The sequence below is a fragment of the Cylas formicarius genome, unplaced genomic scaffold (genome assembly GCF_029955315.1).
Source record: "Cylas formicarius isolate icCylForm1 unplaced genomic scaffold, icCylForm1.1 PGA_scaffold_10__41_contigs__length_53128322, whole genome shotgun sequence".
Lineage (NCBI taxonomy): Eukaryota > Metazoa > Arthropoda > Insecta > Coleoptera > Brentidae > Cylas > Cylas formicarius.
The window spans coordinates 13,452,615-13,467,272 of NW_026844214.1; the positions used below are offsets into that span (position 1 = coordinate 13,452,615).

Here is a 14,658-nt window from a genome sequence, read left to right on the forward strand (position 1 = left end):
AGGTAATTTTGTCTGGGTCATTTAATTCTGTCGGCTTATAACTTATTTGCTTTTAAAATGTTGAAATTGTTCAACATCTACCATAATATATTTCACAATACACTCAAATTTATGATGTTGCTATTTTCTTCTAATTATATATATATACATATATATGAGAAATGTTTAAATGTTAAATTTTCAACTGTCTTCCTTTAAACCTTCTGTGTGTCCTATACGTGACGCGGTGAATTCTCACTTTCACAAATTATTATTGACGCAAGCTTTTTGCTTTCATCCAGGCTATCGCTAAATCCAGTGCGAGGTCGACCTACGTCAATTTGAAAAGTCTTCGTCGGTTATCCCAGTTTGGATCCCGAAACTTCGTTTAATTCGGTAGAGTTTCGCATATCGACAATCGAACGTGGCGGCGTGGTTAAAAGGTCAACCGATGGATCTCGATTGCGATTCCGTTGAAACAATCGGCCTCAAGTCGGGCCAGGAGCATGATATGAACCGGGAACAGGTCACCGCCTCTGGAGTCAACCATAACAATTATAAAAGCCGTGAGTACCCATTTACGTGTTTTCGATGAATTTGGCTTAAATCATATTGTCTAAAAATTAATTTAAATTGTTTTTTAGTTCCGAGTGGACGGGAACAAGCCTTAAAAAAGACAGTCAGGAAATAGTTTTGCCAAAAAAAATGCTAATAAACAAAATTATACTTGCATAGAACGTAGTATAAATAAAATGCTACAAGAAAGTTATAGACTTTAAGTTCTGAACAATGTCGCTGCGCTATGCTATAGTTGACCACACAAATATTTTTTTCCGAATATCAGAATTATGTTTACGTTCTATGGAGTGTTGCCGTTAACAGATTGTGTGTTTATTTGAAACCGCAAATGAGAGTTATTTTCTGTAAATGACACATGATCTGTTTCACTGGATTGGCCCCCTATAATTATATTATTAGAGAGCATGGAATAGACTAAAAAAATAATAAACAGCTAATAGTATTAGGATTCACTGCACGCATTGTTTTTAAAATAACAGAAACATTTATTTAGTTAGGAACTAATAGTTCCATAAGAGAACACGTTTTTTAATAACGTGGATCTTCCAATGATGTTATTTCTTCAATATAATAGACCACAAACATGCTTGAGTGTTATTATAGGTCGGTAACGAAGCGACGTCTTCCGCGCGCTCAATCGGTGGATGATTATATAAATGGATTACCTTATGCTAAGAATATAGCTTTTATGTTTTTTAAGAAAGAAAGTCAATTTTCACAAATATTTTAAAACATTATATTATTTTTCAAGAAGAATTAAAGAAGAAAGAAGAAGAAGAATTAAAAATAATGTAGAAAACATAAAGTACGACCCTGATAAAAAAATTAGTTAATTATATTGCTGAATTTTGCTAAGTTTCTATATACTTATTACTCAGTAAACATCCAGTTTTTTATGACGAAAAAACTGGCTGCTATTTTTTGCTCCTTTTTGGCTTTTTTCTATTTTTTCTTCATTCCCTTTTATTATATACAGCAACGCATTTTTTTTTCTTCAAAAATATGTTGGATTCTTTCTACAGAAGTTTAAAGTTTACTAAAACTTCCTAGAGAATCGGCAAAGTTATATAATTTATGCAATTTTAGCCAGTCAAAGTAAGATTAATGTCACACGTTATTATTGCTGATGTTAATTTTATTAATATTTTTGATTTTTTGAACTTTGTTTGAAGGTCAAAAGTCCAGTAGAAGCCGTATCTCAGAAACAGAAGTTTCTTTCTTTTTTCTTTTTTTTTGTTTAATTTTTCCCCGCAATACTCTCTAAAACACACACTTACATTTTCAGATTGATTATGTCTAGTAGATGTTTTTTTCTAGTTTTGTACTGTTATTAAATCAATAATTGAATTAAGCTAAAAAAGTTAAGTATTTCGTTCACTAATTTTTTTCCAGTTTAATAACTGTTTTATTTTAAACTGGTACTTGCTCTTGTGTGTGGATTAGTTAGCTAGGTCAATATTTCGTTATGAAAAGACAAATCGAGTACGTCATTTAAGCAATCATGAATGCGGAAGATTTTCAAGTTGTTTCAAGTTGTTTCAAGTGTTAATCATTCAATAATTACTCGAACAGCTGGAAAAATAGAGAAACCGGAATACACCATGGAAAACATGGTCAGGGCAGACGAACGTTTTTTTCCGGCAACAGGTATTACGAAGCAAAAAATGTACCAGTGGAGAGCCAAGTAACCAACTCGAAATCGCTAAGAATCTAAAGATCAAAAGATTTGAATTGGCTAGTAAAAGGCCAACTACTGCTACTTACTGCAGATCTGTGAATTACTGAAATGAAATTCACATTCAGATCTTGGAAAGGCCATCACGTAGCCCAGCCTTAAATCCAATCCAATACAATTCCTTTGGAATATTCTAAAAAGATAAGTTAGTGTTATGTACCTACCCCAACTGTAAGAATTAGTGCATGTTGCTGTCTTGGAATAGGAAAACATTCCAACAACAACATGCTTATCCCCACGAAAGTAAGCAGTTATGAGAATTCGAGGAGGTAATATGAGTTATTGAATCTCTTTTATTTTTTGTAAATTGGAAATTTCCTTTCTTTCTAAGATTCCTGTAATTTTTGAGTTTTTGTACTTGATCGTCATTTTTTTTATAATTCTTCGAAATTTATTTAATTATTAAATGTTTTTTGTTGCAATATTGTTTAATTTTGTATTATACTAACACAAAATTAAATAAAGAGTGCATAAAGACATAGTTAGAAAAATATAGTATTGGGTTAATTTTGAACAGGTCATGTGTGGCGGTTAAGCAAAGAACAAAATTTTTCATAACCCTTACAATTATTGTTCGGAAGAAATTAACAAGCCGCTGTGTGGGTTCACATCGCTACCCGCAGGCGCGACACAGCGCACTGATTAAATTTTAATCTTGAAGACGCAGCTGGTTCCAGGCAATTTCGCACCAGCGTGTTTCATTTTAAGATTGCGCGGGATACATTTTATGTCGAAACTTTCGGTCGTTACGCAAATCTGTCATTTTCTGACGTCAAAGTTTTACGAAAACCGATACTGAACCGCCGCACGGGTTATTTTGCGCTTTAACATGTTCATTTTGCCGGTTTCAAATAATTAAGTTAAATCAACTAAGAGTAAGCCAAATTTTATAGCGCAAAAAGACGACTAGTAATGAGGATCGTTTATAAAGGACGATTCACGTTGAGTGCCCTATTAGAAGTTCTGGAGGACTACATAGGTTTATTGTTTGACATTTAATATATGGCCACAGTGCGCCATAGGTCATGGTCTATCTTTTTGAAATATAGATAGAAAAAATTCAGTAACGGTAAAAACTCATCTAACCCTATATGTTTTGCATTAAACAATTTATCTACAAAATTTCCATATATGTGCTAGCGGCAACTGTTTTTTTACATTTGAGTGAATAAAATATTGTCTTTGTTTTAAATATCCGCGTCATAAATTCTTTACCTAGCTAGGCTCATTTATGCTTTAAATCGTCTTGAAATAATGCTTATTCACTCAAATCTAACAAAACGTTAACGATTGGTATAGGGACTTGTATAGAGATTTTCGAAATAAATTATTAATCTTCTTAATGTCAAGTACATTTAATAAACAGTTTTTTTTTATTAATATTAATTTTTGGGATACCCTGTATGACTTAATGTCAAAATAATTGTTTATTCAAATAATTGTATTAGCTAACTCCTGTAAAATTTTCAAATAGCTATTAGTATGACATCTTTATATAGTTCATTACTGGATGTCATAAATTGACACAGGAATTTTGTTTGTCATTTCTGAAATCCACATCTAAAAATGGTAGCAATATAGCCAAGACATACGGATCATTTTTGATTAGGTGAAGTAACTGCACTTTTTATACTTACATTACTACTACACATGCAACCTTTGCAATCACTCATGCACTGTTTTTTTCTTCACCGTGTGGGTATTTTCTACCAGTAAGCCAGGCATGGTTTACTTATCTATTCTCCTGGGCCTTCAAAGCTGAAAAGTAATAAAAATTTGTAAAATACAAAGTAGATTCCTATATAGTTAAGTTTTGATAACTATTTAAATTTAAAAATCACGTCATATCGGGCAGATAATATGTCGAGTTTTTTGGATCTGTCAGATGAAGACACTATATCTTGGGCTGAGTGTTTTGTTTCTGTATGTTAAGAGGTAATTCCAAGTTACAAAATTGTCAGTTTATTCCTAAAAAAATATAAAATAAAACATGTGAAAAAGATCAAATAAAAGGAATACTTACTTTTTAAGTTGCAAATAAAAGCTTAAGGGCCGGCAATAAATAACAAGATACCTTCACAACTAAACTGGACGCTGAAACTCGATTTCGAATAGTAATAAAAAAAAAACTAAAGTAAATATAGGCAGTCAATATCAACAACAATTCAAGATTTTCTGTGGATGCAATACTGGCGACAAAAAAACTGTTTCAAAAGGACACGATTATATCCGATATGAAATGAAGCGTCCTTCGATTCAGATTGGTGATGCTGTCTTCTGATTGACTCGGCACGGTTAGAAAATTAACGTGTTCTCCCGTTCGGCAAAGACCAGCACCAGTAGCGAAAGCAAAACTGCGCGAACGAAAAGCTAAACGATTTAATAAAAGAGTCGTTCGAAACAGACAGGTACCGGATTGTTTTATCCGAAGTGCAGAGGCTTCCGGTTAGTAGTGCATTTAAGCATTACCTCGAGAACGCACTCTCGGAAAATCGATTGAAAGCGAAAAGGTGAATTTCCGCGGAATCTCCGAAGGTTATTTCAGAAACATTCTCTAGACTCGGGCAAATATACTCGAAAACATGGAAACATTGTTAAGATACGTTCGTACTCTCGGAAAGCTTTCGATGTTGGCATTTCAGGCATTTTCAGAATTTTTGGCGTTCGCCGCAAATGTTTCCAAGATGGTTGCCTAATATGTAAACATACTTCTAGATTCGAGGTCTATAAATTAATTAGACTGATTTATATATATATATATATATATATATATATATATATATATATATATATATATATATATATATATATATTAATTTATAGTATCTTTAGACCAAAATTAATTTGAATTTAATGGACAGATTAATTAGACTGATTTTATATATATATATATATATATATATATATATATATATATATATATATATATATATATATATATATATATATATATATATATATATATATATATATATATATATATATATATATATATATATATATATATATATATATATATATATATATATATATATATATATATATTAATTTATAGTATCTTTAGACCAAAATTAATTTGAATTTAATGGACAGATTTATATCTCTAGAACATCTTTTATTTAAAAATTTTCTGTTTTGGTATAGACGATGTCTTTGCTTGCTTTGTTGGAACGGACAGATAATTGAATTCTTTAAATTACATTAACTCATTACATAATCGTATAAAATTCACTGTCGAGATTGAACAGGATAACTTTATTAATTTTTTATACTTAACTATTACGAAAGCGCAAAACAAATTAGATTTTTCAATATATCATAAACCTTCACATGCAGACACAGTCATACAAAACAGCTCAAGTCACCCTTATACACACAAAATGGCTGCATTTAACTCATTTATACACAGTTTTTTTAATGCGTCACTCTCAACAGAAAATTACAGCAAAGAACTTAATATCAACGGCTACAATCCGTCGATTTTAGATAAAATTATAAATAAAAACAAATACAGACAACAGTAAACTCTATTTATCCGAAACCTAATACAGAACACGAACAATTTAAAACAATTACATACATAGGAGAACCTAGTGAAAAAGTTTCAAAACATTTGTCAAAATGTGGTTTAAAAATAGCTTTCAGAACTAACAACACAATAGGAAAATATTTAAAAAACAATAAAACGATATGTTCAAAATCCCCAAAATCAGGTGTTTCCAGGTTGAAATGGGGATCTTGTCCTAAAATTTGTATTGGACAAACAGGTAGATCCTTCGAGAAACGCATAGTCTAGATTCTAATTATGCTACACACTTAAACACAGAAAAATACATTTTTGACGACAATTTTGATATTTTACATACAGCCACAAAAAGTAGAAAATTAAATTTATTGGAAGTCATTGAGATTAACAAAATGAGACATTCAAATGTATTGCTTAACGATCAATTAGATTTAAATATCTCTCCTTTATTCAACTTAAATTCTCACAACATTAATTAAGGTTTTATGGTCATTTTTCGGTATATATAGCAGCAGGTAGTTTGTAAATATTACATTTGATAAAGACACGGTGTTGTCGAAACAATTGTCATATAAAAAAAATCGTGAAAATCTGACCTTTTAGTTCTTATTCCTTTTGATAAATGGATTTTCATCAAGTAAAATCCACCTCAGTTCAAGTTTACAACTACCCCAAAATGACGTCCCTTGAGGTGATATTGAGGTAATAAGGAGACTAAATGTGACAGGGAGCATTACCGCGAATCAACAACCATGATGTTTGGTCTCATAAGAATGACGTTTTCCAAGAATTCCCGGGCCTTGAGGTAGAAACCCTTTGCCGAAAGTTTCGCGTTCGAAAAAGCAAGTCGAAATCATTGCTTTTTTTCACCTTGTCATTTCATGCTCTGATGCTTATTTTCTAGATGGAACTAAAATACCCAAGACTCGTCACCGGTAATTCCATGTTCATCAAATTCCAATGAACGGTGGCGTGACTGACCGTCAGTAGATGATCTTAAGGTACAAGATTCCGGACTCGGTTTCAGTTGCACTGTATCCAATTCTGAAGCATAACCTAATGACGCCAAGTTGCTCAAAATTGTCAAAATGTCACTCATTTTCTGAACTCAATAGAATTTTGGAAGCTCTTTGAAATAGCATCAAACACAAAATAAAACAACAACACAACAAAAATCGGTAGCTGGGGGCTAATCTGGTGAATACGGTGGATGTTGTAACAATTGGAATTTTAATTCCGTAATTTTGGCTATTCCGACTACGCAAGTATGCACTTTGTGCATTGTCTTGATGAAGCTGAATCTTTTTCTCTTTCAGATGAAGGCGTCTTTACTTGATTTGCTCAGCTGTTTCAATAATGTATAACACTCTTCCATTATCTTTGTTTTCTTTCGCAAGTAATCAATGAAGACCGTTCCCCGAACATCCCAAAGGATCGTGGCCATAAATTTACCGATCTGCATAACCGTCTTTACCTTTTTTGGAGCTCGTTCGCCCTTTGATTGTGTTTGGAGTGTATCAATCAATATATCGCGGCAGAAACTCTTCAGCATTGCGACATAAAAGAGTCCACCACACGATTGCGTTTATTTTCCACTATGATCAAAGGCGGCACTCATCTACCCGAGACTTTGTTTCACAAACAGATATTTCCACAAGGTGTCCGGACCTACATTCATTTTTTTGGCGGTTATACCAACCTGTTTAAACCTTAAACTTGAAATTTTTGTTCACCCAATTGTAAACAGTAACACTAAACAGTAAACACAAGAGCAGATGTGCCATAAACTTCGTCCAACGGACTTTTAATTTCTTTCGGCTTCAATATTTTCAAATACGCGTGTTTAATGACTGCTCGAAACTCACTTTTATCAATTTTTATTGACAAATAGAATAGAAGAATAGTTGAGAGTGCCACTTAAAGGTAAAAATTTATTTGCCTCGACAATTTATTTAGACTTACAATTAGAGTCATCCTTATACTTACTTATTGCTAGGAAATATTGATTAATCCTTATAAGTTATTGACACAGTTATTGTTATTATTAATAAAGTATTCTATTAGCGTATCCAGACCGACGAGTTGCAGAGAAGGTTGAAGAAACCGCTAACGTGCAAAATTTTAAAAAAGTATGTCGGAATGAACGCGTTTGGAATGAAGAAAATAAAGCAAATATCTTACGAATTATGAATGAAATATAAAATGAGTTATATCATCATAATAACGTGATCTATTAATTGATTGATTGATTTATTAATATTTAAGGAAATTGTTAGTGTTTTGTTTTGTTTAAGAAAAAACTTAGAATAAACCAAACAGCAATATAAATTGAACTCACGGTATAATCATATTGACAGTTATAACGAAATCATCTAACGACATTAAACGGATCACATTGTTACAGTTCCCGTTATGCCGCGATATGGGCCATCAAACGCAGTTCTAATGGCTACGTTCGTAGCAATGGAATAACTAAACTTGTATATGTTAGCAAATGAACTGATCTAGGCGGACATTAGGCTATTATTGTCTCTTAAGTAACGGTCGGCTATACTCCCCAAGCGGCCATATTGTCGGATAATAATTCAAGCCAGGGACAATGCATATCCGTGTTCAAACTATTTGGCATTGCCGTTTGCTATTAGTTTATATGTCTGTGGAATAAGTACGGGCGTTATCACATAAACGATGGCAAAGAGAAGGGGGCAAAATCGAAAATTTTCGCTCTCAGTCAGTTTAGCCGGTTAAAAAACTGACAAATTTTGAATACACCGATAAAAAGAATTGTAAAATTATACACTAAATCATTGGTAGCCTGTATGCCATATAAGTAGGTGTAAAACTATTTCTCCCTTAAAATTCTACACCCAGCATATAAACAATTTTAAAGCGGAAAAGTACAGTAAATATGTTATTATAAAGTGTAAACATAGGTTTGGTTAGTTACAACTAACCAAAACTAAAGACCTAAAATTATATTATATACAGAAACATTAATATTGCTTAAATGCGCTACTTATTCAACAAAACTCAACACTAGGTTCACTATAAAATAAAATTTAATTTCAATTTTTACATTAGGTATATTTTGTAAAAAAAAACCATTAAATATATATTTACTTATATCTTAAAATACTGTTTTTAAAATTCGGTTGTCTAAATATGCTAAGATGTTAGTAAAAAAATAATGTAAGAGGGTAATTATTAGCACTGATGACAAAAAAAAAATTATTCACGATCTCAGAACGTTATATTTTGCCTATTATATAAGGATCCCAAACTGTCAAAACAATATGCTGATCTCGGAACGACTCTTCTGAAAGTTTGAATAACAACTTTCACAAAATTAACTTCTGATGTTGAATCCAGAATTATACACCATATTTAAAATATTTGTTAATCATTTCCTTTATAGGGAAAACCATTAGATCACAAATAGATCTGCATTTGTAAGGGGTTTATAATAGTTTTTGATATTTTTTAAATTTATTTTTACAAGTTTGGTACGACGTTTAATAAACACTTTGAGTTTAGGAATATTGCATCCAAAACGTTTCCGTTACTATCTTTATAAAACTTTTTGGTGTTGGTTACAAGTTTTTAAAAAAGTGCTATAAGGGGGGTTTTCTAGATTACTCCGTTAAACCCTTATACATTTTTGAAGCAACAAATAAATATCCTACAGCTACTGTGAAACCTGGACTCATGCGCTTGAAACGACCTTCAGAGTTGTTTTTTCCAGCTTTTTTCGTTTCCTCAGTTCCACGTTTAGTTTAATTCTAAATGTTATCTAGATATTTATAAAATACTAAGCACACTTCTTTCAAGAACAAATAAATGAGCAATAAATCAAAAGTGAGGTTATGGTTCCATTGTTGGCATTTGATATTCCGGGCGTTAAAAGTTTTCAATTGGTATTCCAATAACTTTTAGTTGGAGATTAACATAAAAACCTGCATAACTAAGGAGGAATATTTTAAGGCACATTCTAGAAATTTGAGGACTTCTTCAAAAATTTGCTATTAAAAGCTAGTACATTTTCAGCGCAAAAAAGTCATAAACATAAATTTAACTTTCATGTTTTATTAAAGTTTTAAACTGCTTCAAGCCAGTGCGTAAATAGATATAGTTTTCAAATGGGATTAAAATTTGGTCCCTGTTTAAATGCTTTAAATTTAAATGCTACATGGGCTTTATAAGAGTAACGAAAATGTTTCTCGAACCGTTACCAATATGCAACAAAAAATGTTAGCTGCGAAGACACCAGAAATCCACAAAGCTCATTGTTTCTTGTTACCAATTTAAATGTTTTTTTCCGTGTAATCTAAATCTGCAATGCAAAAAGGTATTCATTCTCATTTGTAAGTTAAATTTCTCTCCACCTCTCGGGCTGTGCTTTATTATATTAATGAAAAAAAAATTGTTCGTGTATTTTTTATTTTTTCCGATTTTTTTTTGTCGAGCTTCCGATTGAACTGGCGCGATTGGCGTTTCATAATGCGTAAAGCTCAGCAGTACCACCAAAATGTCGATTCCACTTATTAAAGCAATGCGAAAGCAAAGTTTGCGCGTGACCATAAATAACCGGCAAATTGAAACGCTTATGAAGGAAAATTCGATTTCTCGAGTAATTCGTTTTTTTTGCTGGGCGCAAATTAAGTTCCATTCAAAGCATAAATGTCGTAGGGTGGTTATTTATTTTTTCGATCCGCCCCAACGGTCTTCGTTCTCCAACGTTCAGTTTATTTACTGCTACTTTTGCATGCCCGTTAGCCAGATAATAACTGAATTATCCAGGCGAGAAATAATTTTTCGAACCCTTACGGGGGGAAATTGCTCGTTTTCTTTCGTCTTTCGTCGCTTTACTGTAGACTTTATAATGTCCGTAGTTCGGTAGAGTTATTCGGATTGCGATACGTAGATTCAGTTGAAAAGTTGGAAGCATTTTTAGTGATTTTAAGACTGCACTAACATTCTATTATTCATAATGGTACTCCGCGTTTCGATTACCTATCAATTGTTCCCGAAACGTTTTCGTCAGTTATATTAAACCCCTATAGCACTCAAATAGAGAATCTTATAAACGTAGCGGTGACCAAATTTCAGTTCAATATAAAACAGTTTTTACAAACACCAAATAAAAAACACCCTCTTTTCGCTTTACGTTTTTATTTGTTGTACAATATACTATTTATATTGTCATTGTATTTAGGTTTTGCTCTAAAGTTGGCAGCAATGGGTTTCTACTTTGATATTATTATAAAAATGTTTTAATAAACATTATAACAAACTCTGAAAGTTTTCTACAACCACTTAATTTTATTTGGTTTCCGTTACTTTATCTATAAAATCTTCGTTGTTGGTTAATTCGGTTTTTTTTGACGTGCTTAAAAACCAAATTATAGTAGTTTCACTCCTGGACTTTACTCTAACTTATTTCGTTTCCACAGTTTTAAAAAGCAGCAATAAAAGTGAGGTTATGATGGCATAATTTATATTTGACATTTGCGCACTAATATTTTTCATTTATCTCCTGGTACTAATGTCTATAGTACCAGGAAATTTTTGTAAAAGTTTCCAGTGTTCGATATGACTTGAAAGTCCATATAAAACCATAAGTTTTTAAAAAGCGATCCTAGTGAACATATATCGTGCTTTTATATGGCGGCCATTGTTATGTTTTTTCTAATCGATATAAATACCTTCATAAAAAGCAAGAACATCGTATTTTAAGCAATATTCCTGAAAATCGAAGACATAGTTTTTAAATCTGAATTCTAAATTTTAATTGAAAGAAAGAAAAATTACGAGACATAATTTTAACGGAGCCACTCGCAGGCTGGAGTATCGTAAGGCATATTCATACGGTTCATGGTACGTCTTCTTGCAGGCGGTAATCGGAAACTATATTTTCAATGCCCCAAAACCAAATAGTACAGGGTTCGGCAAAAAGGTAGGCAGGATTTCAAATAGTGGTTGTTCGGTTTGTAAAACCGGCAACACTGTGTACGCACTCACGTTAGGCAGACAAAAGTATGCAATTTTCAGTTTTCGGCATGGCTTGCAGCGAGCACACATTAATATTCCAACGTGCCGAGCCAATCAGAACGCGGCGGCTAGTTTTGACTATGGCGTCAAATTCAAACCGAATCGGACGTGTTTAAATTTGGCATCCGCATAGCTCTCTTTAGTTTCTTGACAGATTGGAGAACGCATGTCGCATAAGTATGATCGCTTAGATTATTTGTTGTTAATCATTGACCAAGTAAACTTTGGTTAATGTGTTAATTCTATTATAAGTTTATAAAATAAAATTGACAATGTGTTTATACTGCTTTTATTTGTACTTTGAGGGTAAATTGACTTATAAAATATGACAATAAAATTTATTTACATCTTATATCATACAATTATTATTTATTAATTAAAAACTATGCAATAAATAAAACACTGATTAAAGTATGGAATTATCTAAAAAATAAAATATTATATTAAAATGAAAGGTTTATAAATAGTTATATTACTTTTTATTAAGATAATATGTTTGCTTCTCAATTTTTGTTTTTTTTTTAATTTTCCTCGGAATTTCGTTGTTCTGTGTGCCTCTTAAATGTCCTAAAAAAAAATGTGATCGTTTACTGCAATTCATGCACAAAATTATGTGAAAACACATTCTAAATATTGCCAAGTATATACTGTGCGAATATACCGGGTGTACAATTTTTCTTGGTAACATTTTGATTAGCTAAAACTTGCTTGTTTTTAAAGATATCAAGGTAACTAAAATCACAAAATGCATGGTTAACAGTCAGGTTTTTTCTAAATAACACACTCATAAAACAACAACATTTGTTTTTGGTAAAAATAGAACATTTTCATATAATTTTGTAGAGTGCTGTGACTGACAATTAAAGTCGTTCCTATAATTGACTGAGCGATATTGATTAAAACTCAAGTTATTCACATGGTTATTATTATTGAAATGTGTTTCGTGAATTGAGCATCATTAGAAAAAATGATATGCTTTTAGTATAATATCCGTTTTACCGTGCTTTTCAAAAAAACCTTTCTACGAGTATATCTCGTATCTCGTATTTTCTATTTGCATTAATGTGATTTTATTACACCTAAATAAACATAATATAATATTTAAACTTAAAATTTTCAAAATCAGACAAATAGACAGACTATACCAAAGAAGAAAGAATATTTTCAGACCACCTGCGGGTGACAGCTGTCTTCCATTGATAAAAGATCCCCTAGCGGTTGCATAGGATGATTCTCCGCTTAGGCTTAACCGAACGTTGTCACTCCTTGTCGGGCATTTTCATATTTCACGGCGCATTATTATGTTAGACATACAATGTTATTACAGGGCGCGTGCATCACATACGGCAAATGTGGATGTGTGTTGTCGATTGAAAGCGACCCAATGCGGACAGATCATCGTAACGGAACACATTCTGCATACAAATATTGGCGGAGGAATGTGCAAGACGTGAATAGATAAAAAATCGCCATTTTTTAGAGCAGTTTTCAATATATGTGGCACGTTAGGTATCAACAATATAAACTTGATCGAAAATAAAAAATATCAGGGCCCATAAATAACAAGTCGATACAATATTTGCGTTATTGACCATTTATTTATCTGAATTATTTCGTTGTTACGTTATGTCAAAGATACGACTACGTTTTTATGTGTAAATATATTATTTTTATTCGATTCGGGGTTTCTTTTAAATATAAACTGGGTGTTGATTTAAGATGGAGGAGGAAGTATAAGATATAGTAATACGAAGTAGTAATATTGGAAAACATAACTTGCTGCTATTTTTTGCTCCTTTCTGACCAAAATATATAAAAAATGGTCCGAGTATTTTACAAATAATTAATATTTTTACACCCCTTCCTTCATCGCTGGAGGCCAGAAGGGTTGAATACTGATCGATTTCTATGTCGAACTTTGCCAGATCAGAAAACTTTTGAAAAGGTTAATTATAATAGAAACAAAAATGCATTATTCCTCCTTCTCTAAAGTTACAATGCGCTTTAGTATATTTTGCGTACAAATACCCTGCTGTTATTAACTAGAGAATATCATAAATTATTAAACTAATTTAATTAACTAAAACATAATATTTCCGATTTTTTTTACGAACTATTCTGTTTCGGTTATCGACACTATGGATGTTTCTATGAAAAAAAAAAGTTTTTAGCTGGGATATTTGCTGACAAAATTTCAAGGGACCGGAGCCCTCTGTTACCCTAGCGATGTCGGCGATAAAGTGCGATGAAATAAATTATTTTCGTTTATTCAAGAGACTGCCGCAGTAAATAACAAGCAAACAATATCTTTCGGTGATTACGAAGATGCTACGCCAGGCAACAAGCATTCGACAGCACTGATCTTGATGCTGGACAGCTAATAGTGTGCTGGGTGCTTTGGTTCTAATACATATGCTTTATAAAAACCAATCCAATTTCAAAATGGGCCTCCTCCTGAACCGCTGGTTTGATTTTGATGTTTTTTTTTATTGTAGACTGATTCCCAATAGTGATACTATATAAAATTGTCTATTGATTTTTTTTGAGATTTGAGTTTGAGGATATACTGGGTGCAACAATGATACAAAAGTTTCTTTTCTAACTTTGGAATACCCTTTAGAATGCACCTGCGGTGGCAGCTGTCTTCAACTGTGAAGTATGATCTCTTCTGAACGTTTTGATTTTTTAATCATTACGTTATATTTGTTTTTATTGGAGATACACCATTTTTAAGTCGTCAACACGCATGCAACAAATAAACAGCAAACCGAAGTTTAACTAAAACAAACAT

The 14,658-nt window shown here is 32.1% G+C and overlaps 1 protein-coding gene across 1 annotated transcript in view; it reads left to right on the forward strand.

The window, feature by feature from the left end:
• Nucleotides 1-14,658, forward strand: part of LOC132707604 (KH domain-containing, RNA-binding, signal transduction-associated protein 2-like) — a 284,859-nt gene that overhangs the window by 78,113 nt on the left and 192,088 nt on the right. The window contains exon 2 of the mRNA XM_060679513.1: nucleotides 282-545. Coding sequence (XP_060535496.1) covers nucleotides 431-545 — 115 coding nt within the window. The 5' untranslated portion in view covers nucleotides 282-430. The remainder of the gene's footprint in view (nucleotides 1-281; nucleotides 546-14,658) is intronic.